At 44.4% G+C, this 21359-nt stretch overlaps 1 protein-coding gene across 2 annotated transcripts in view; it reads right to left on the bottom strand.

Moving 5' to 3' along the window:
• PIK3R2 (phosphoinositide-3-kinase regulatory subunit 2) overlaps positions 1-21359 on the bottom strand; it is a 79952-nt gene that overhangs the window by 49115 nt on the left and 9478 nt on the right. The window contains exons 2-3 of one of the 2 annotated variants that reach the window (XM_056570042.1): positions 3028-3077; positions 2291-2506 (exon numbers count right to left, since the gene is read on the bottom strand). In XM_056570042.1, coding sequence (XP_056426017.1) covers positions 2291-2378 — 88 coding nt within the window. In that variant the 5' untranslated portion in view covers positions 2379-2506; positions 3028-3077. Of the gene's footprint in view, positions 1-2290; positions 3078-21359 lie in introns of both variants that reach the window. The other variant, XM_056570034.1, reaches the window with a different exon arrangement.

The raw sequence follows: 21359 nt of genomic DNA, 5'->3' as shown, positions 1-21359 counted from the left end.
CAGGAAATTGACAAGAGGCAGAAAGGTTGTCTATGCTTGTAAACCTAGCTTATGTTTGAGTTTATAAAATATAGGCTAGCCTCTCAAGTATTGCATGTGTGGTCAAGGCTCCATATACACTGCTCAAAAAAATAAAGGGAACACTTAAACAACACAATGTAACTCCAAGTCAATGACACTTCTGTGAAATCATACTGTCCAATCAGGAAGCAACACTGACTGACAATCAATTTCACATGCTGTTGTGCAAATGGAACAGACAACATGTGGAAATTATAGGCAATTAGCATTGCTGATGTTTTGGTCACTTTTGAATGCTAGCGGTGCTCTCACTCGAGTGGTAGTATGAGACGGAGTCTACAACCCACACAAGTGGCTCAGGTAGTGCAGCTCATCCAGGATGACACAGCAATGCGAGCTGTGGCAAGGAGGTTTGCTGTGTCTGTCAGCATATTGTCCAGAGCATGGAGGCACTACCAGGAGACAGGCCAGTACATCAGTAGACGTGGAGTTCCTGGGTTCCTCCTAATGCAAGATAATGCTAGACCTCATGGGGCTGGAGTGTGTCAGCAGTTCCTGCAAGAGGAAGGCATTGATGCTATGGACTGGCCCGCCCATTCCTCAGACCTGAATCCAAGTGAGCACATCTGGGACATCATGTCTTGCTCCATCCACCAACGCCACAGACTGTCCAGGAGTCATCAGGAGTATGCCCAGGTGTTTTAGGGAGGTTATACAGGCACGAGGAGGCCACACACACTACTGAGCCTCATTTTGACTTGTTTTAGAGACATTACACCAAAGTTGGATCAGCCTGTAGTGTCATTTTCCACTTTGATTTTGAGTGTGACTCCATATCCAGACCTCCATGGGTTGATAAATTTGACTTCCATTGATCATTTTTGTGTGATTTTGTTGTCAACACATTCAGCTATGTAAAGATGAAAGTATTTCATACGATTAGTTCATTCATTCAGATCTAGGATGTGTTATCTTAGTGTTCCCTTCATTTTTTGAGAAGTACATTAAAACCTTTCCTATGGTCACATAGTACCATAGTGCTCATAATGTAGAGCAATGCATAGCCACAAGCAAAGGGACTATCAGATCCAAATGGGTATATTTCAGTACTTGAGTACTGTCTGGAACCCATTTGTTTAGTTTGTAAGAGGGGAACCAAACTTTTGCCACATCTAGAGACAAGCAGTTAAGAGGGGTACTGTAGTCTTTAAAAAAAACAAAAACTGCTGGGTGCGGGAGAAGGAGAGGGGAAACATAGGAGAAAAACAAAAACTCATCTGGAGAATCTAATAACAATGACCTAATATGTTTTCGTAGTTTAGAGTACCCGTCACCAGATAAAACTTAATATAGTGCTCCTTGTGTAATTAGCAGACACTTTCCCATTCACTTGCTTTTAAAATTATCAAAATAAATATATGTTTAAAAAATAGAAAAAAACGGCTACTAGGTGGCTCTGTTCTGTTCCCTGCCGCAATTAATACAGGAGACCAAACTCAGGAGGTGCTTCTCTGCACTGAGCTTGATTGACAGCTGCACAGAGCCTGAGGTCTTCTATTCATCACAGCGCTGCAATGATCTGAGGGCAGAAGTGGTCCCCCAGCAGGCTTCAGTGATGTCATGCCTGTTGGGAAATGTCCACTTTCTCCTGCTGGGAGATTGCACTATGTGAGCAAGAATAAAAAAGGTATGATACACAGCACTCTTTTTTTTTTTTTTTTTTTTTTTTTTTTTTAAGGGTGGGAGGAGTGTTCGGGAACATGGCCTAAGTTAGTTTTTTTTATTTGGTGACAGGTACTTTTTAAGGTCTAGTGACCAGAACTGAAAGCCTCATAGGGTTCTATGATACTTTCTGTTTGAGTCATTAGAACCACAGTTAGGCTGGGACTTGCGTTCATATTACAGTTGCAAGAAACCGGCCTTGAGCAATATAAAGAATGTATAAAGAAACTGTAGAGTAGGATCCAATATTCTGAGAAAGGCAGGGAGTTTAAAAATAATAATATTATAATAGTAAAATAAATGTACAAGAATGAGTTTCAATACGTGTCTTAGTTTTATTAATGAATACATTGTAGGTTTCTATTTTATTCTTTAAATAAAATTATAAATTGAATGAACTTTTATTAAACATTATAAACTGTCTACAATTAAGCGCACAAATAAATGTATGCCTTGTATGTGTGATTGCTGGGCATTTTTTTTTGTCCTTTTCTAACTTCACAATTTTCGCCTCATTGTCAAAAAAAAAACTGCAAAAGTAACCTACCTGTTGAGCTGGGCTGGTCTATCCTAGATGCAGTAGGAGTTGCAGGCAGTGGTCTCTGCCCACGTGGACGGTGGGCCGGCAATGACATTCGTACAGGTCCGATAAATTCAACATAAGTTCCTGGAAAGTCTCCCTTCTGCTTGGTTCTATCGTTGACTCCCAAAATCCAGCCAATATGCTGTGGGTCCCGCTCCTCTCCATCTTTACACCCTAATGCTAACAAAGATGCACGACTGACTGTTAGAACATCTCCTGGCAAAAGGTCTATGTCTTCCTCTCGTTCTCTCTCATAAGGATACAAAGCTCGATACTGGAACCCTTCGGTTGACATTGGTACAGAAGGTTTCCGGTTGCAACTTTTAAATGTCCTAGAAGTCTCAGGTGCTCAGTTATGTCCTTAGTGCATTACAGCACCAAAGATTTTTTTGGGGGAAAAAATTACACTAAGAAAAAAGATGGACTTTCCATTAACATTGTTCTACAGAGAGTATACAGAAAACTCTTCTGAAGCGGAGTTCACATTTAGCAAATAGAAATTAAACGGAGAACATAGAGGGTAGTGTGACCAAGACAAATATGCCTTTAGCTGCCTCTTATTCTGAGCTTGAAACCTCTATTCAGCCAGATGATAGAGCACAAGAACAGTGCGACAAACATAATCCAGGACTTTTCAGGGATCATGCGGCAAATGGAAGAAAAACAACAAAATGGAGGAGGCGAGTAAGGATTGTCCTTACAGTTGCCAGTACTTCCTTGATCAATGTTCAACGTGTTGAAGGTTGCAAATCTGAAAGACAAGGAGTACAATGGCATGAGAAAAGACTCAGTGATCACTTAGAACCAGTTAAATACAGTGAAATATACTATTCCCTATTATAACACAATATTTATTTGTAAAACTTTCTTTTAGGGGGATGGGTTCACACCATGTTTGTGCTTTATGTAACTGGTATATATCAAAATGTTGATGTATACAGCAGTGGACTCAATGGATCGAGCATAGCATATCACTGACTGTGTTCAGTCTTTAGATCTAAGGGATATTTATATTTTGCATGATTTAGGAGTGCAGTAGACAACACTTTTTAGTTGCATATAATAAAAGTATACATTCAGGAAATTAACCCAGTGTAATCACTAGGACACTATATTCAGTGATGTAAATGGTCCCGCTGTGGTATATGGCAGCATACTTGTTAGTATTCCAATGTATACCTGTAAAATAGAGCACGAACACAGTGGAAAGCCAGCCTTAGCATGAAAGACTTACATATATTTATCATCCAGTGTTGTAGTTAAAGGCATACTCCGGTGGAAAACAATTTCTTGCTTATCAAAGTTAAACAGATATGTAAATTATTCTATTAAAAAATCTTAATCCTTCCAGTACTTCTCAGCTACTGTATATTAAGTGGAGTTGTTCTTTTCTGTCTGACCACAGTGTTCTCTGCTGACACCTCTGTCCATGTCAGGGTCTGTCCAGAGCAGGAGAGGTTTGCTATGGGAATTTGCTTCTACTCTGGAAAGTTCCAGACATGTACAGAGGTGTCAGCAGAGAGCACTTACATTTTAGTGCGGTAATAGAGTGAAATAGAGCAGACAGCAGTGCAACAAATGGAAGGTAGACACACAAGAAGAATGCAGTTTGTAGGTCACATCTGCTAGTCGAAAATTCCTACTGCTGCCTCTGGAGACAAAGAAACTGAGAATTTACAACAATTTGGCTATGAATGAAATCCTCACCTCACAGTGGTCTGACAGGAAAGGCCTTAACACTTTAGTGACACTGCACAGTTAGATAGCAGAATATCCTGTGCCATGCTGGGAACATTTTCTTTTTCCTTAACCCCTTAAGGACCAAGCCCATTTTGGCCTTAAGGACCAGAGCGTTTTTTGCACATCTGACCACTGTCACTTTAAACATTAATAACTCTGGGATGCTTTTAGTTATCATTCGGATTCCGAGATTGTATTTTCGTGACATATTCTACTTTAACATAGTAGTAAAATTTTGTGGTAACTTGCATCCTTTCTTGGTGAAAAATCCCAAAATTTGATGAAAAATTTGCTAATTTTGCATTTTTTTTTAATTTGAAGCTTTCTGCTTGTAAGGAAAATGGATATTACAAATACATTTTTTTAAATTCACATATACAATATGTCTACTTTATGTTTGCATCATAAAATTGACAAGTTTTTACATTTGGAAGACACCAGAGGGCTTCAAAGTTCAGCAGCAATTTTCCTATTTTTCACAAAATTTTCAAACTCTATATTTTTCAGGGACCAGTTCAGTTTTCAAGAGAATTTGAAGCCCAATTTCTCCCAATTCAGAAATCACCCCAAATGGGAGTTAAAAGTGCTCTGCTGGCGCACTACAGGTCTCAGAAGAGGAGTAACATTTGGCTTTTTGGAAGCAAATTTTGCTTGGGGGGCATGCCGCATTTAGGAAGCCCCTATGGTGCCAGGACAGCAAAAAAAAAAACAAAAAAAAAAAAAACATGGCATACCATTTTGGAAACTAGACCCCTTGAGGAATGTAACAAGGGGTTAAGTGAACCTTTATACCCCACAGGTGTTTCACGACTTTTGCAAAATGTTTTTTTACCTAAAATGCTTGTTTTCCCAAAAATTTGACATTTTTAAAAAGGGTAAAAGCAGAAAATATCCCCCAAAATTTGTAACACAATTTCTCCCGAGTACGGCTCCCCCATATGCGACCCTAAACTGTTGCCTTGAAATACGACAGGGCTACAAAGTGAGAGCGCCATGCGCATTTGAGGCCTAAATTAGGGACTTGCATAGGGGTGGACATAGGGGTATTCTATGCCAGTGGTTCCCAAACAGGGTGCCTCCAGCTGCTGTAAAACTTCCAGCGTGCCTGGACAGTCAGTGGCTGTCTGGCAATACTGGGAGTAGTTTTGCAACAGCTGGAGGCTCCATTTTGGAAACAGTGGCATACCAGACATTTTTCATTTTTATTGGGGAGGGGGTCTGTGTAGGGGTGTGTGTATATGTAGTGTTTTTTACTTTTTATTTTATTTTGTGTTAGTGTAGTGTAGTGTTTTTAGGGTACAGTCGCACGGGCGGGGGTTCACAGTAGTTTCTCGCTGGCAGTTTGAGCTGCGGCAGAAAATTTGCCGCAGCTCAAACTTGCAGCCGGATACTTATTGTAAACCTCCGCCCATATGAGTGTACCCTGTACGTTCACATTGGGGGGGGGGGACATCCAGCTGTTGCAAAACTACAACTCCCAGCATGCGCTGACAGACTGTACATGCTGAGAGTTTTAGTTTTGCAACAGCTGTAGGCACACTGGTTGTGTATCACTGAGTTTGTGACCTAACTCAGTGTTTCACAACCAGTGTGCCTCCAGCTGTTACAAAACTACAACTCCCAGCATGTACGGTGCATGCTGGGAGTTGTAGTTTGCAACAGCTGGAGGCACACCGGTTGTGAAACACTAAAAAAAAAAAACATCTGAGCTTCACAACCAGTGTGCCTTCAGCTGTTGCAAAACTACAACTCAGCAGTCACAGACAGCCAACGGGCATGCTGGGAGTTGTAGTTCTGCAACCAGCAGATGCACCACTACAACTCCCAGCATGCACTTTGGCTGTTTGTGCAAGCTGGGAGTTGTAGTTATACAACAGCTGAAGGTACACTTTTCCATAGAAAAAATGTGCCTCCAGCTGTTGCAAAACTATAAGTCCCAGCATGCCCATAAGGGAATGCTGGGAGTTGTGGTGGTCTGCCTCCTGCTGTTGCATAAATACAGCTCCCAGCATGCCCTTTTTGCATGCTGGGAGCTGTTGCTGAGAAACAGCAGGAGGCTGTCACTCCTCTCCAACTGCTGCAAGCTGCCGCATACATGTCAATCCCTCACCGCCGCCGCTCCTGGGGCCCTGATCCCAACATTGACGCCGGGGATCGGGGTCCCCAGCTGCCGGGGTCTTCTTCCCGCATCCGATCACGTCCTCCGGAAGAGGGGCGGAGCGGCTTGCGGGAGTGACACCCGCAGCAGGTGTCCTGATTGGTCGGCCGGTAAACCGGCCGACGAATCAGGGCGATCGTGAGGTGGCACCAGTGCCACCTCACCCCTGCTGGCTATGGCTGTTCGGGGCCGTCAGAGACGGCCCCGAACAGCCTGTAATTCCGGGTCACTGGAGACCCGATTGACCCGGAATCGCCGCAGATTGCTGGGCTGAATTGTCCAGCGATCTGCGGCCATCGCCGACATAGGGGGACATAATGACCCCCCTGGGCGATATGCCGCGATGCCTGCTGAACGATTTCAGCAGGCATCCGGCTCCGGTCCCCAACTGGCTAGCGGTGGGGCCCGGATTTCCCACGGGCGTATGGATAAGCCCTGTGTCCTTAAGGACTCGGAATGCAGGGCGTATCCATACGCCCTGTGTCCTGAAGAGGTTAAAGGGGAACTCCAGTGGAAAAGTTAAACAGATTTTTTAATTACTTCTAGTAAAAAATCTTAACCCTTCCAGTACTTAGCTGTTGTATACTAAACAGAAATTTGTGAAGTTCTTCCAGCCTGACAACAGTGCTCTCTGCTGACACCTCTGTCCATGTCAGGAACTGTCCAGAGCAAGTAGAGGTTTTCTATGGGGATATGCTTCTAATCCGGACAGTTCCTGACACAGACAGAGGTGTCAGCAGAGAGCACTGTTGTCAGACAGAAAAGAAATTCACACATTTCTCTGTTTTATACAGCAGCTAAAAAGTACTGGAAGGATTAAGATTTTTAAATAGAAGTAATTTACAAATCTGTTTAACTTTCTGGCACCAGTTGATTGGAAAACATTTGTGTTCTATTTGTTTCCATTGGAGTTCCCCTTTAAATTAGGATAAACAAATTGCCCTATTCCCTTTAAAAGAGGACCAGTGACCTCTACTACTCTGTGTTGCGCTATGCACATGTACGTCATGGGTTGTGGAGTTAAATTGGTTGTCTATATCACCTATGAGCATTTCAATGGGCACAGTGTATTGGGACATTCCTGTTGCAGAGTATTCCTGCAGCATCTAAATCTTCCGCTGGAATGTCAGCTGATGGTAAGGGTTTTTTTGCAGCTTGGGCAGCATCTTCTACAATTCATTTGAACACCAGAAAAATCTAATTCCTACGTTCCTAATCCACTATGGTAATAACTTAACCTGACAAACATGTAAATAAAGCAACATCATTTGCTTAGAAACATTTTCAGCTGCTTACACCGCCGCACTTAAACCTTCTGCAGTGTGTATGGAGAGACTGCAGTCACTCATTCACGCCTCCAGCTGCAAACATGGGAGAACATACAAACTGTATGTAGATGTTGAAACACAAGATCTCGGGGCTACCCAATGAGACGCCATGCTTTGTTATACTTTACAAACCAAAACAACAACTAAAAGAAACGGGAAGGCTTCTGGCAATTGTTGGATTATACAAAGCATGATGTCTAACAGCGCCCTAAACGGTTAATGGTACTGGAATTATTTATTTCACCCCCATGAACTGACAAGGCTTTCATGTTGAACATTCCCAGGAAACAGTGCTCTCTGTTTCTTACAGATGTGACCTATGGCCCAACAGTTTACAAAAGGTGTCACATGGGCACAAAACAGAATTGATAGTGATGTCTTACTAATTTATAGAGGGGCCGGCATATTTATGAAATACCTTTCTGTCAGGATGGACTGTGGTAAGTGGTTAGCCACATGCTCCGCATGACCTACCTCTAATGGGATAAAACAAAATGAATGGCGTACACATGAAACAGCATATACACAGAAAACTACACCAGTCATTCTCCAAGCAAGAGGGAAATGCATTCACCGAGAGGAAAGAAGTGTATCTTTAGGAACATAACATGGATGCTGCAGGGAATCTATTGTGTGTGAGAAGCAGCAGAATACATACCAGATGTCTGTGCTCTTAGACAGTTGTTAAATTACTAAAGCCATTTAACCTCTAAAAGGCCACATGCACAGAATTTCCTCTACACAACAGGGACACCTCATGGTGTTACAGTTCTCTAAATGTGTGAGGCTACTTGAACAACCATGAATAGCCATAATTCACTAGGCAGATAGTCATGTATGGCATATGGCCATTATATATATATATATATATATATATATATATATATACACACATACATATATATACACATACACACACACAATCACAAATGTTGACTGGAATGGGAACCATAAAAATTATAATGTAAATAATAAAATGTAACTGTGCAGTCAGCAGAATTGTCTGTCAACAACACAGTAGATCAAGAGAATTCTACACAATCCTCACACTACAAACCAACAAATGCCACAGATGCTAGAAAAAGATAACTAAGATAGTTTGTTCGGAATAAATTTGTCATTTAACATATCACCTAAATATTGTTCCTATCAGACAGGACTACGATTTACCAGATCCTCCATTCTCTGTCTTGCCCAAGAAAGCATTGTAAACAAACACAAACCCCTGAACAAGTAACAACCTTGTGCAGGCTCAATACAGCTTCCTGGTTTGGCATGGAGTTGTGTGGGTTAGGCCCTGTTCACACAGCCGGAATTCCACTTGTGGCAGACCCCTCCCCCCATTGATTCTGCTGTGAAGTTTATACTGCAGGTTCTGACATAGAATTGGATATACCACCAGAAGATTGAACACGTTCAATCTTCTGGCGGAATCAGCCAGAGAGGTCCAGTGAATAGCTTCAATGGCTGCCAGACATTGCCGTGGAATTCAATCTCCCGTTGCACGCATACCGATCAGAGCTGTTGATCCTCTGTGGGGCACTTTATAACCATGCCAAGAGCTGCCCTCGGCATGCACTTCCACCACCATTGTACGTTGGGCTCCCAAAATTAACCACTGTGACGCACTGATCCTAAGAATGGAGGACAACTGCCCTCCAAATGAATGGGGTGGTAGTGCGCATACCCGGCCAGCTCTCCACTAATTATATATGATGCCTCATTTATTTATTTTATTTGTATAGCGCCTACAGATTACGCAGCGCTTACAATTATGGGGTACAAACAAAGACAAGAATCAGACATAATATTACACAATAACTATTCAAACAAGAGGTGTGGGGATATATTGAGGATATGTTGAGGCCAATTAGAGACTGTTATAGGCCTGTCTGAAGAATTGTGTTTTTAGGCCACATTTGAAACTATGGATGTTGAGGGATAGCATTCCAGAGAACCGGTGCAACACGAGTGAAGTCTTGGAGACGGGAGTGAGAAGTTCGGATTATAGAAGATGTTAGTGTGAGATCATTAGCAGATCGGAGAGAACGTGTAGGATGGTAGACGGAGATGAGAGAGGAGATGTAGGGAGGTGCAGCATTGTGGAGGGCTTTGTGTGCGAGACTGAGGATTTTGTACTGTATTCTGGACTGAATTGGTAACCAGTAGGGATCGACCGATATCGTTTTTTTCGGGCCGATACCGATAATCGGTGGAGGTTAGGGCCGATAGCCGATAACTTATACCGATATTCCGGTATAAGTTATCGGCTATTTATCCCCCACCCCGCGACGCTTTAAATCAATGCACTGCAGTGGCTTTTGCGGTGCCATAGGCCGCCGCCGCCACCCGCTTCTCTCCCCCTGCCTGTCTGGGAGTCCCAAGACTTATCAACGCCACCGCTCCCCCACCGCCGCGACCGCTCCCCCGACACACCGCACCGGCCCCATTGCCTCCCCCATCCCCGATTTAATAATTACCTGTTCCAGGGGTCCACTCTACAGCTGGCTCCGGTGGCGTCCTCCTGAGCTGTCACTGTGCGCACTGACGGTGACGTCACGTTGCGCACGTCACGCGTCATTGCGCACAGGATGCAGCAGCGTAACGCAGGATGCAGCAGGAGCAAGAAGTAGCGTTGGCCCCGGGAACAGGTAATTATAAAACAGGGGATGGGGGAGGCAATGGGTCCGGGGCGGTGCGACGTGGTGCGGTGTGGTGGGTCGGGGGGGGGCGTTCACGGTGCGGCGGGTCGGTCGTGGTGCGGTGGGGCATTATCGGCAAGGTAATTGCCGATACCGATAATGCCCAAAATTGTGATTAGCGGCCGATAATATCGGCCATACCGATAATCGGTCGATCCCTAGTAACCAGTGTAGTGACTGGCACAGGGAGGAGGCGTCTGTGTAGCGGCTGGAAAGGAAGATGAGCCCGGCTGAGGCATTAAGGATGGACTGGAGAGGAGAGAGTTTAGAGAAAGGAAGGCCTTTAGTCGAGGTGGGAGTGAATCAAAGCAATAATGAGAGTTTTAGCAGTTTCAGTAGTGAGAAACGGGCGGATTCTTGAAATGTTTTTGAGATGCAGGTGACAAGAACGTGAAAGAGACTGAATATGGGGAGTGAAAGACAGATCAGAGAGTTGAACGTGTCAAAAAGGCGTTTTGGGTTGTTAGACAGAGAGGAGATGAGGGAGGTAAAATATGTTTGTTTGGCGAGGTGAAGAGTAGAGTAATAGGATTTAAGCATGAATTTATAGTGCAGGAGTCTGAAGAAGTCTTAGTTTTCCTCCACAGACGTTCAGCACACCTAGAGCATCGCCTGAGAAAGCGGGTTGTTAGCGTGTGCCAGGGTTGCTGCCGTCTGTATCGGGAGGTTTGTGTTTTAGAGGGTGCCATTTGATCCAGGGTAGACTTTAGGGTGTCATGGTAATGTTTGGCTGCTAGATTAGGGCAGGAGAAAGAAGAGATTGGTGATAGTGAAGATTGTAGAATGTCTATAAATTGATTAGTGTTTATGGCACGCAGGTTTCTGTAAGTGTACAAGGTTGGAGTGTCTGGAAGAGGATAGGAGTTACTGATAGAGAAAGAGAGAAGGTTGTGGTCAGAGAGCTCAAAAGGAGAATTAGTGAATTTAGAGACAGAGCTTCAGAACAATATCAAGCTTTGCAATAAAATATGTGGAAATGTATACATGGATGGTGTGCTGTGGCTACAATCTTTCTTTACCTGGATAACTAGGGTGTAATCAGGCCTTCCCCTTAAAGGGGTACTCTGGCCCTAAGGCATCTTATCCCCTATCCAAAGGCTAGGGGATAAGATGTCTGACCACGGGGGTCCTGCTGCTGGGGACCCCCGCAATCTTGCATTCGGAACCTACCTCTTTGAGCTGCACGCCGCGCTCCCAGCTCACAAATTGCCGGATTCCGACCACAGGGCCGGAGTATCGTGACGACTGTGTGTGATGTCACGCCCCGACCCTACTTTGCAAGGCTATGGGAGGGGGCATGACGACCCATAGACTTGCATAGTGGAGGCGGGGGTGACGTCACACAGGAGCGGAGTCGTTACATCCCTATACTCCGGCCCAGTGGTCGGCACCCGGCAGTTTGTGAGCTGGCAGCGCGGCCTGTAGCTCAAAGAGGTGGGTGCCAAATGCAAGATTGCGGGGGTCCCCAATGGTGGGACCCCCGCAGTCAGACATCTTATCTCCTATCCTTTGGATAGGGGATAAGATGTCTAAGGTCCGAAATACCCCTTTAAGCTGTGTGCACAAGGTTATGGACAGATGACCACCTAGTCTGCTGGTGCTGTCTGAACCTTTTTGATTCCAGCATTGGAATTGGGGCACCAGAGGCTACAAAATGATGTAAAAAGCTTGTTTCTTATACTACAGGTCCACACTATGATCAGTTAAAAGAGCTACAAAAAGTCTCCATGTAGTCAAGGTCTTATCCTGCAGTGCGGGTCCCGAGGAAAGCAAAATTTGGCAGTTGCCGAACCAGTGATTTTACAAAAAAATATTAACAACTGACATAAATTAAATAAAAATACATTTTGGCTCATCTCAGACAGTAGTTAACACCAAAAACAATTTAGGAAATAAAGCTTCACAACATCAAGTTGCAGCGAGTTTCATAAGATTACTACTTCTCGGTAACACCCACCCTTAAAGGGGATAAGATGTATGATTGCGGGGGGTCCTCTGCAGAGCTGGAGGCTCCGAGTGTGAAGCGTAAATGGGGCAGGAGTATCGTGACGTCATGACTTTGCCCCTGTGTGACATCACACCCCGCCCCCTCAATGCAAGTCTATGGGAGGGGACCTGACAGAGAGGAATCCCCTCTAGAAACGAGTTGTCCTGCACATCCCGAATCTGTGTAACTAATATTGCCCGTGTATACTACTGTACATTGGAAATAAAGTTCTCACAGTATTCCTGCAAAAATTGTCTTTTTCATCCTGGAGAAGCTCTGCACAAGCAGTCGGATTTTGGGTCCGTCCCTTGCCATGGACACCCGCAAGCCACTTCCAGCCTGCATCCTGACTGCCTGCCAGCGGTGGCGACAACCAGCAGCTCCCAGAACCCAGCCGCACCTGCCAGTGGTATTAACATCCAGCGGCTCCCAGTACCTCACCGCACATCACCTGCCAGTATCTTGAACGTCCGCCAGCGCTGCCGACAGCCAGCGTCCCGGGACCTCGCCGCACACCACTTTGAGTGCATCCCAGAGTTGTGCCTCTAATTTTGCACAACTCTATAAAAGGTGAGCAGTACTTCATTCATTCAGGTGCCATCTCTGCGTTTTCTTTTTGTACACCCCCCCTCCCCCCTGTATATCAGACAGGAGAGAGCACAGAGAGGAGCGCCATCAGGCAGGAGAGAGCACAGAGAGGAGCGCCATCAGGCAGGAGAGAGCACAGAGAGGAGCGCCATCAGGCAGGAGAGCACAGAGAGGAGCGCCATCAGGCAGGAGAGAGCACAGAGAGGAGCGCCATCAGGCAGGAGAGAGCACAGAGAGGAGCGCCATCAGGCAGGAGAGAGCACAGAGAGGAGCGCCATCAGGCAGGAGAGAGCACAGAGAGGAGCGCCAGACAGGAGAGAGCACAGAGAGGAGCGCCATCAGACAGGAGAGAGCACAGAGAGAAGCGCCATCAGACAGGAGAGAGCACAGAGAGGAGTGCTATCAGACAGGAGAGGGCACAGAGGAGTGCTATCAGACAGGAGAGAGCACAGAGGAGTGCTATCAGACAGGAGAGAGCACAGAGCGGAGTACTATCAGACAGGAGACAGCACAGAGGAGTACTATCAGACAGGAGACAGCACAGAGGAGTACTATCAGACAGGAGAGAGTACAGAGGAGTACTATCAGACAGGAGAGAGTACAGAGGAGTACTATCAGACAGGAGAGAGTACAGAGGTGTACTATCAGACAGGAGAGAGTACAGAGGTGTACTATCAGACAGGAGAGAGCACAGAGCAGTGCTAGCCCACCCTCACCTACTGGACTTTGTCCATGCCTGAGCTTTAGCTCCGACAAAGCCATGATTTTATAAGCCATGATTTCTATAAAAAAAAAAGGAAATAAAATTTTCTTATGAAGTATATTAGAAAGGTTAATGATTTGCCAAGATCTACTAAGATATTAAAAGTTGTATCTGACAGTGCCCATTTAAGACATATATTATTTTAAGTGAAGAAGGCAAATGATTGTAAAACAACAAAAAGAACTTTACAAGCACTACCCTTCCTGTCTGAGCAAAGTCTTCCAAGCCGTGGCTGATTTTTAATTATCTAGCAGTTCCTATAGACCTTACAAAGATTCAGAAATCTATGGCACAACAAAGTGGTTACACTTTACAATACATTAGCAACAATGAAATCCCTAGCAAAGCTCCAGGCATTCCTATTTACCTGTGTGGCGTGGTATCAAAGACCAGATACAGGTTACTTTTGTTAAGATAGTCCAGAATAGCATCTCAGAATTTATTTTTATTTTTTTAATCTTACCCATGACAGATGTTAAACTTACAGGCCTATAGTTGCCAGGATCCCTTCTTGATTAATGGTACCACATTTGCCAAGTGCCAGTCCAGCAGAACAATCCCTGTCATTATATAATATTTAAATAAGGAATAAGGGTCTCTCTAGAACTGTACTTTATTCCTACAAAACTCTGGGATGGATACCATATGGGCCCAGTGATTTATGTGTTAATGTTAATATGGCGGCTCTGCACTGTTGGGGTAAAGAGGTGAGATTTGCAGGAGATTTTACAGTATCCCTTCAACTGTCATCTGACATTGGATTTTCCTGTGTAATTACAGTAGAGAAGAAAGCATTTAGTAGATTGGCATTTACCTCACTCTCCTCCAATACATCCAAATATTTCTTAGGGGGCCATCATTCTCAGTTTTAAATGTCTTATTTGTGTAGGTAAAAAATATTTTGGGTTCTTTTTACTTGATATGACAAACACCTTCCCACTACCTTTTTCTTTCTGAATGTAGTAGTCTGAATGCTTTCAGTTATCGCAACCCCTACCGTTTTAGTTAAAGGAAAAGTTACAGGCTGTTAACCCGCACTACACCCAATATGCTGGGTTATAGTGAGGGTTATACTGGGTTAATTTGTCTGTCCGTTTAATCCCCTATTGATATAGCACTTCTGTGCGCAATGAAGGCGGGAGATAGCTCGCCGAGCTTCTCTGCCTCCTCAATATGCATCGCACTGCCCGCCCCTGAAAGGAATATGCTAATTTCTTCATTTTCACATCAGGAGGACATGAGATCCTGCTGGTGTCTATGCTCTTCGAGAGAGCGCCTCTTGTCCTGTGCTGCTATCTCGTCCCCCCTGATGTATGCCATCTGACGGTACTAGTGCGGCACTTACGTATAACTTTGCATACGTACAATAGCAACAAGATTGAACTTCCGTCAGTAGTAGGAGCCTGCCATGGAGGACCTCACCAGCTAGTAATACAACACAAGTACACTACATATGCTCATAGTTTTACACAGCTCCATCAGAGCACACCATATACTGACTGCAGTCACCATATTTGGCATAATCCTAACATTTGTGTTAATGTTAGAGGGAGTGGGCGGGACTGGACTCATGTTGTGGGAGCAGAACATACATCGTGGGAGTGGGTGGTAAAGGTCAGAAGTTCATCGGGAGCAGGCTGAAATGGGATTAAGAAAACCGTCCCACGCAAGGCTCTACCTGGCCTTAAGCTTACTGTCGAAGTCTCTGAAATCATTTTTTGAGGACACTCCACCTACCCTTACTTTTGTCATTGGTGTCAATGTGCACCATGACTGCTGGATCTTCTCCAGCTCTGCACCCCCCAGTAATCTGTCAACACAATCTGCAATGTGGGAACTCAAGCTCCAGGAAGACAACACACTGTTTGACCATCCCTGTCTTTGTGACAGATTGCCCTAATAATTGCACTTCTCTCCCCTCCCCCTTTACTGGCGCAGACACTCCTCTCTGGTGTCAGAGGCAGAGTCTTGCTGCAGCGATGCTAATTCTAAAATGACAACCCCATCATATGCCAAACCTTATTCCTCTACCATTTCTTCTGAGGAAAGGGATTAAGGAGTAATCATTTTGAAGGACTTAAAGATAGGCAGACAATGTAATATAGCAGCAGGAACGGTTATAAGAATGTTTGGGTGTATAGGAAGAGGTATTAGTAGTAGAAAAAGAGGGAAGTGGTCATGCTGCTATACAGAGTGCTAGTGATACCTAATTTAAAGTATTGTGCGCTGTACTGGAGGCCATATCTCAGAAGGAGAGAGAGGGAGATTTGTCAAAACCTGTCCAGAAGAAAAGTTACCCAGTTGCCCATGGCAACCAACCAATCAGCTCGCTTCTTTCATTTTTAACAAGGCTTCTGCAAAAGGAAAGAAGCAATATGACTGGGTGCTATGGGCAACTTTTTCTCTCAACAGGTTTTGAGAAATCCCCCACCTTGAAGAGAGTTCAGAGAAGAGCTACTAAACTAGTACATGGATTGCAGGATAAAATTTACCAGGAAACGTTAAAGGACCTTAACATGTATAGCTTGGAAGAAAGAAGAGACAGAGGGGATATGATAACTGTATATATATATATATATATATATATATATATATATTACACAAAAGGGAATCAACACGGAGAGTATATTTAAAAGAAAAACAACTACCAAATAGTTTTATAATAGAGGGGCAAAGGTCTATGCAGTGATATCAAGAAGTATTACTTTACTGAGAGAGTAGTGGATGCATGGAATAGCCTTCCTGCAGAAGTGGTACAGCCATCACACCCCCTCCCATAGATATGAATGGAGGGGGTGTGATGTCAGGACCACAGCCGGCAAAAAAACAGCTTTCTGAGCATAAAGGTTCAGAATGCTAGGATGCCAGGCAGATCACGAGGGGCATAAGGCTATCCATCATATGAAATTACGGCAGGGACTATTTATAGTATTCAGAATATTGAACAAACTAGATGGGCCAAATGGTTCTTATCTGGCGACACACTCTAGGTTTCGGTTTGTCACAAATCTACTTGCCTCTTTCTCCTGCACCTGGTTCCCACTACACCCCTTTCTGTTATCCCTGCTTCTCAATGTTGCCAGTTTGTTTTAGATCCAGGATTTAGGCTTCCAAGCACACAACAAGCTCATATCTCGCACAGCAATATGCACCCTCAATCAGCTGTTCAAGGAATGCATACATAACACAAGATGTTTATTGGACCACATTGTAGACTTGTGTAGATAACAGAATCTAAAACACATTTAACTATAGAGAAAAGTGTAAGGTCACTGAATCTCAAGTCTACTTCTAAATTGCTTTTAAAGCAGTCTTATCCCCAGTCAAAATGCAGTAGGTTCTAATTAGCAGTATTTAAAGGGGTGTTTCAGGAAAAAAACTTTTTATTTAGATCAACTGGCTCCAGAAAGTTAAACAGATTTGTAAATTACAGGGTGTGGGGAATAGTGATGTCACGGGCCCGCCCCTTGTGACATCACATCAGCCCCCAAAATGCAAGTCTATGGAAAGGGCGTCACGCCCCCTCCTATAGACTTGTATTGAGGGGACGGGGCATGACGGCACGAGCTGTGACGTCACAAAGCCCTGCCCCCTGCACTGCCCATCAGTCTCTGGTACAATATATGCACAATCCATCACTTAAACAAATGCAGCTTTATTCTAAGTTAGCAGAAGGTACACAGAATCGCCCCTGCACAGACCACTCCATTCGTTCACATCTTGACGAGATTCAGGTGCATGCGCCCTTTGTCAAGAGATGTGAAAGTGCGCATACGCCCAAAACACGTCATGTGAATAGGTAGGTTATGCAGGTGCTATTTTGTGTGCCTCCTGCCAACTGTGAATAAAGCTGCATTTGTTCAAGTGCCCATATTTTTGACAAGGACCCAGACCTCAACCCCCCCCCATTCACATTTTGCCACCAGGCTTCTACTGGGGGTATTGAGGTCGGGGACAAGGTTGTATTTTAAATCCTTAAGATGGAGGGGGGGGGGTAGCTGTAACACAATTTTGTTGATCTTGATTGCTGGCACTTCACATGGCTCTAACTAGCAACACTTAGAAACATCCTATAATGTATATATTTCCCAAGTCCAGTGCCATCCTGAAAGATGAGTGTTTAGCAGGTGGCAATCCTAGACGTCTGTATGCCAGGCTGTATGTGATCAGCTTATCTCTGATTCATCCATCTTCTGTTGCTGGCAGCTTGTCCCAGCATTGATGTGCAAGTAAAATTTATGTTATAGCTTCAAATATTGATCTCGCTCTTCCTAATTTCCTCAATTTTTAGCATTGCTGTGAAAAAATGCAAAAAAAACTTTCAAATAGTGGGGGGAAAAATTGGCAAATGCAAATCTGCTTTGACTGCAATGCAAAAGCAGATATATGGTAACGTAGAGGCGATACAGGTGATATTATTTTACCTTGTACTCACATATATTTGAGGAATCTATCAGAAACTGAGGAAAGCACATTTCCTTGCCCATTTTGAGATCTGCCAGTTCCCCCTCACCCCAATGCATTAGTAAATCAATTCTTCCACTGTATTCTATGGACCAGCTTGGACTCGTACTGACAGTTATTAAGCGTACTGCTGCCAGGACACCATTCAACTCTCTACATGTTGTTCTTGGCCCGATCCTGCAACTTCAGTTACATTATATAAGCAGTTTCTTGATGTTGTCTTAAATGCAGGTTCAGGGTGAGCACCACCCCTTCTACATTACAGTCCACTACAGGGAACAGGATTGCAGTGTTAGGAAGTGTAAGAATTCACAGCAATTCTTCAGCAATATAGAATTCTATAACAATGTTTGTCTTATAATTCATCATACCAATGGTTATGCACTGCAGTACCTGCATAACACCAGCTGAGGGTCTGTAACGTCCAGGGAAAATGCTGAACAGGCTATAGGGTCCATTTCCTGGGGGGATACTGATCCCAGGGTTTCCTCTGAGAAGAACACTTGACGATGGACATCTCCCCGAGATGGATAAGGAAAACAATGCCTGTACCTTTTCTCTGAATAGCTAAAAACTTGTTTAGACAGAAATCATCATGACTGAAACAATATATCTGGGTTTTTTGTGTGCACTGAGTTTTTGATGTCAGTTTCTTGTGGATCAACATGAAATTCACATTAAAGAGACTCTGAAAATCTGCACTGTGAAAACAGCATAGTTCTTAATCTTCATCTAAAATCCACAAGTTGTCACATGGAATTTAAATTTTCTTACCAAAAAGAGTCACATAGTTACACAGTTCATAAGACTGTTCAACCATCAAGTTCAACCTATATTTCTATTGTGCTTCTACTGAGTTGATCTAGATGAAGGCAAAGAACCTGTATGTCAAGCTGATCCCAATTGCCACACGACAGAGGAAAAATTCCTTCCTGACAATCGGAATAAATCCCTGGATCAACCTTCTGTCCCTATAGATCTAATATACATAACCTGTAATGTTATTATTCACCAGAATTGCATCCAGCCCCCTTTGAACTCTCTTACCGAGTTCGGCATGACCACCTCCTCTGGCAGAGGTCTCACTGTTCTTACAGTAAAGAACCCCCGTCTGTGCTGGAGAGGATGCCCCCTTGTTATAGATACAGTCCTGGGTATGAATAGATCATGGGAGAGAGATCTCTGTACTGTCCCCTGATAGATTTATACATAGTTATTAGGTCTCCCCTAAGCCTTCTTTTTTCTAAACTAAATAACCCTAATTCTGATAATATTTCTGAGTACTGTAGTCCTCCCATTCCCTGTATTACCCTGGTTGCCCGTCTTTGAACCCTCTCCAGCTCCACTATATATTTCTTGTACACTGGTGGCCAGTACTGTACACAGTATTCTATGTGTGGTATGACTAGTGATTTGTACAGTGGTAGAATTATTTCCTTGTCGTGGGCATCTATGCCCCTATTGATGCACCCCATGATTTTATTTGCCTTGGCAGCAGCTGCCTGACGCTGGTCACTACAGCTAAATTTACTGTCTGCAAAGTTATTATTCAAAACACTAAGCTATGTGAACATCCCAAGTGTTTGCATATCCAGCGTGTCTTGACTGCTACAAACCTGTTTAGGGAATGTTCACACCTGCCATATTTTGCTGCAGATTTTGATACCCATTGATTTTTAACGGTTAGCAAAATCAGCAGCAAGATACGGACGTACCCTTAGAACAGCATTTCCCTACCTGTGTGCCTCCAGCTATTGCAAAACTACAACTCCCACCATCCCCTGGCAGTCTCTGGCTGTCTGGGTAGGCTGGGAGTTGTAGTTTAGCAACTGCTGGAGGCACACTGGTAGGGAAACACTGCCTAAGAGTGAAATTAAGAATATGAAAGTTGAATAGGGCAATGCTGCAGACCAAAAATTCAGCCAACTCTCACACTACAGTATAGATGGAAAGGCTATCCTGTCCCTTCAAACCTGACCGGACACATGAATATACAAAATGGTGAACAAATGATAAAACCATATTCACAGGATAAAGAATGTTCCCTATTGTCTGATAATAAAGCTTTGTTAACAATTCTGCCGGCTGAATCTCCTCCGCTTGCAGCACGCTCCACTGAAGTAGTCCATGGTAGGACCGCACAGACGTACAGAATCTTAGCAATGTAGTCCACCCGAAGAATGAACACGCCGACATTCACACTGTGGACATAACGCCAGCAGAATTCTGCTTGGACAGAGTCCAATTGTTTCCAATGAGATTCTGCTGCTCTGGGCACACTGTGGAATTGCAGCAGTGTGAACGAGCCCTAAAGCTGTGGGCATCCATGTAAGGAAAAGCTGAGTAAACTGCTAAACATTAAAGTGTGCAACACTTCCCTCTGACCGCCACTGGGAATGCATTCAAGGAACCATCATGGCATCATGTTTCATAGACAGAGGGAGGCGGTGAAGTAGACTACACCGATACAGATACATTAGTGACTGGGAACAAATAAGTTGCAGTTACCGTATAAGACGCACTTTTTCTTCCCCAAGTCTTATAAGGCGAATACACACCTATCGCGGCGGTCCCTACGGCCATCAACGGCCGGGACCCGCAGCTAATACAGGACATCGCCGATCGCGGTGATGCCCTTTATTAACCCTTCAGACGCGGTGATCAAAGCTGACCGCCGTGTCTGAAGTGAAAATACTAACCCGGCTGTTCGGGACCGCCGCGGTGAAATCGCGGCGTCCTGAACAGCTTACAGGACACCGGGAGGGACCTTACCTGCCTCCTCGGTGTCTGCTCCGTGCCGGGATCCCCTGCATGGCCAGCACTCTCCTTTGTCATTATCATGTCGTCGTGCACGCTGTCCTGTCATGCAATAGGAGCGGCGTGCGTAGCGACGTCATGGCGGCGACGGAGAGCGAGGATACCCAGCAGCAGAGGCGTTCCGGAGCAACAGGGACACCCCGGGGACACGGCCACAGCGATGGAGGGCAACATACAGGGCTGCGTTGACTGGTCCGGAGCGGCGGGGACACGTGAGTATTACCTCCTATACCAGTGGTCTTCAACCTGCCGACCTCCAGATGTTGCAAAACTACAACTCCCAGCATGCCCGGACATCCAACGGCTATCCGGGCATGCTCGAAGTTGTAGTTTTGCAACATCTGGAGGTCCGCAGGTTGAAGATCACTGTCCTATACTTTACATTGTATTTGGTTCAGAATCTTTATTTTCTAGATTTTTATCCTATAAAATTAGGTGCGTCTTATATGCCAGAGCGTGTTATATAACGAAAAATACGGTACATCT

The sequence above is a fragment of the Hyla sarda genome, chromosome 1, assembly GCF_029499605.1.
Source record: "Hyla sarda isolate aHylSar1 chromosome 1, aHylSar1.hap1, whole genome shotgun sequence".
In the NCBI taxonomy this organism is placed as follows: domain Eukaryota; kingdom Metazoa; phylum Chordata; class Amphibia; order Anura; family Hylidae; genus Hyla; species Hyla sarda.
Note: the sequence above shows the minus strand (reverse complement) of the source record. Positions and strands in the feature narration are given on the sequence as shown.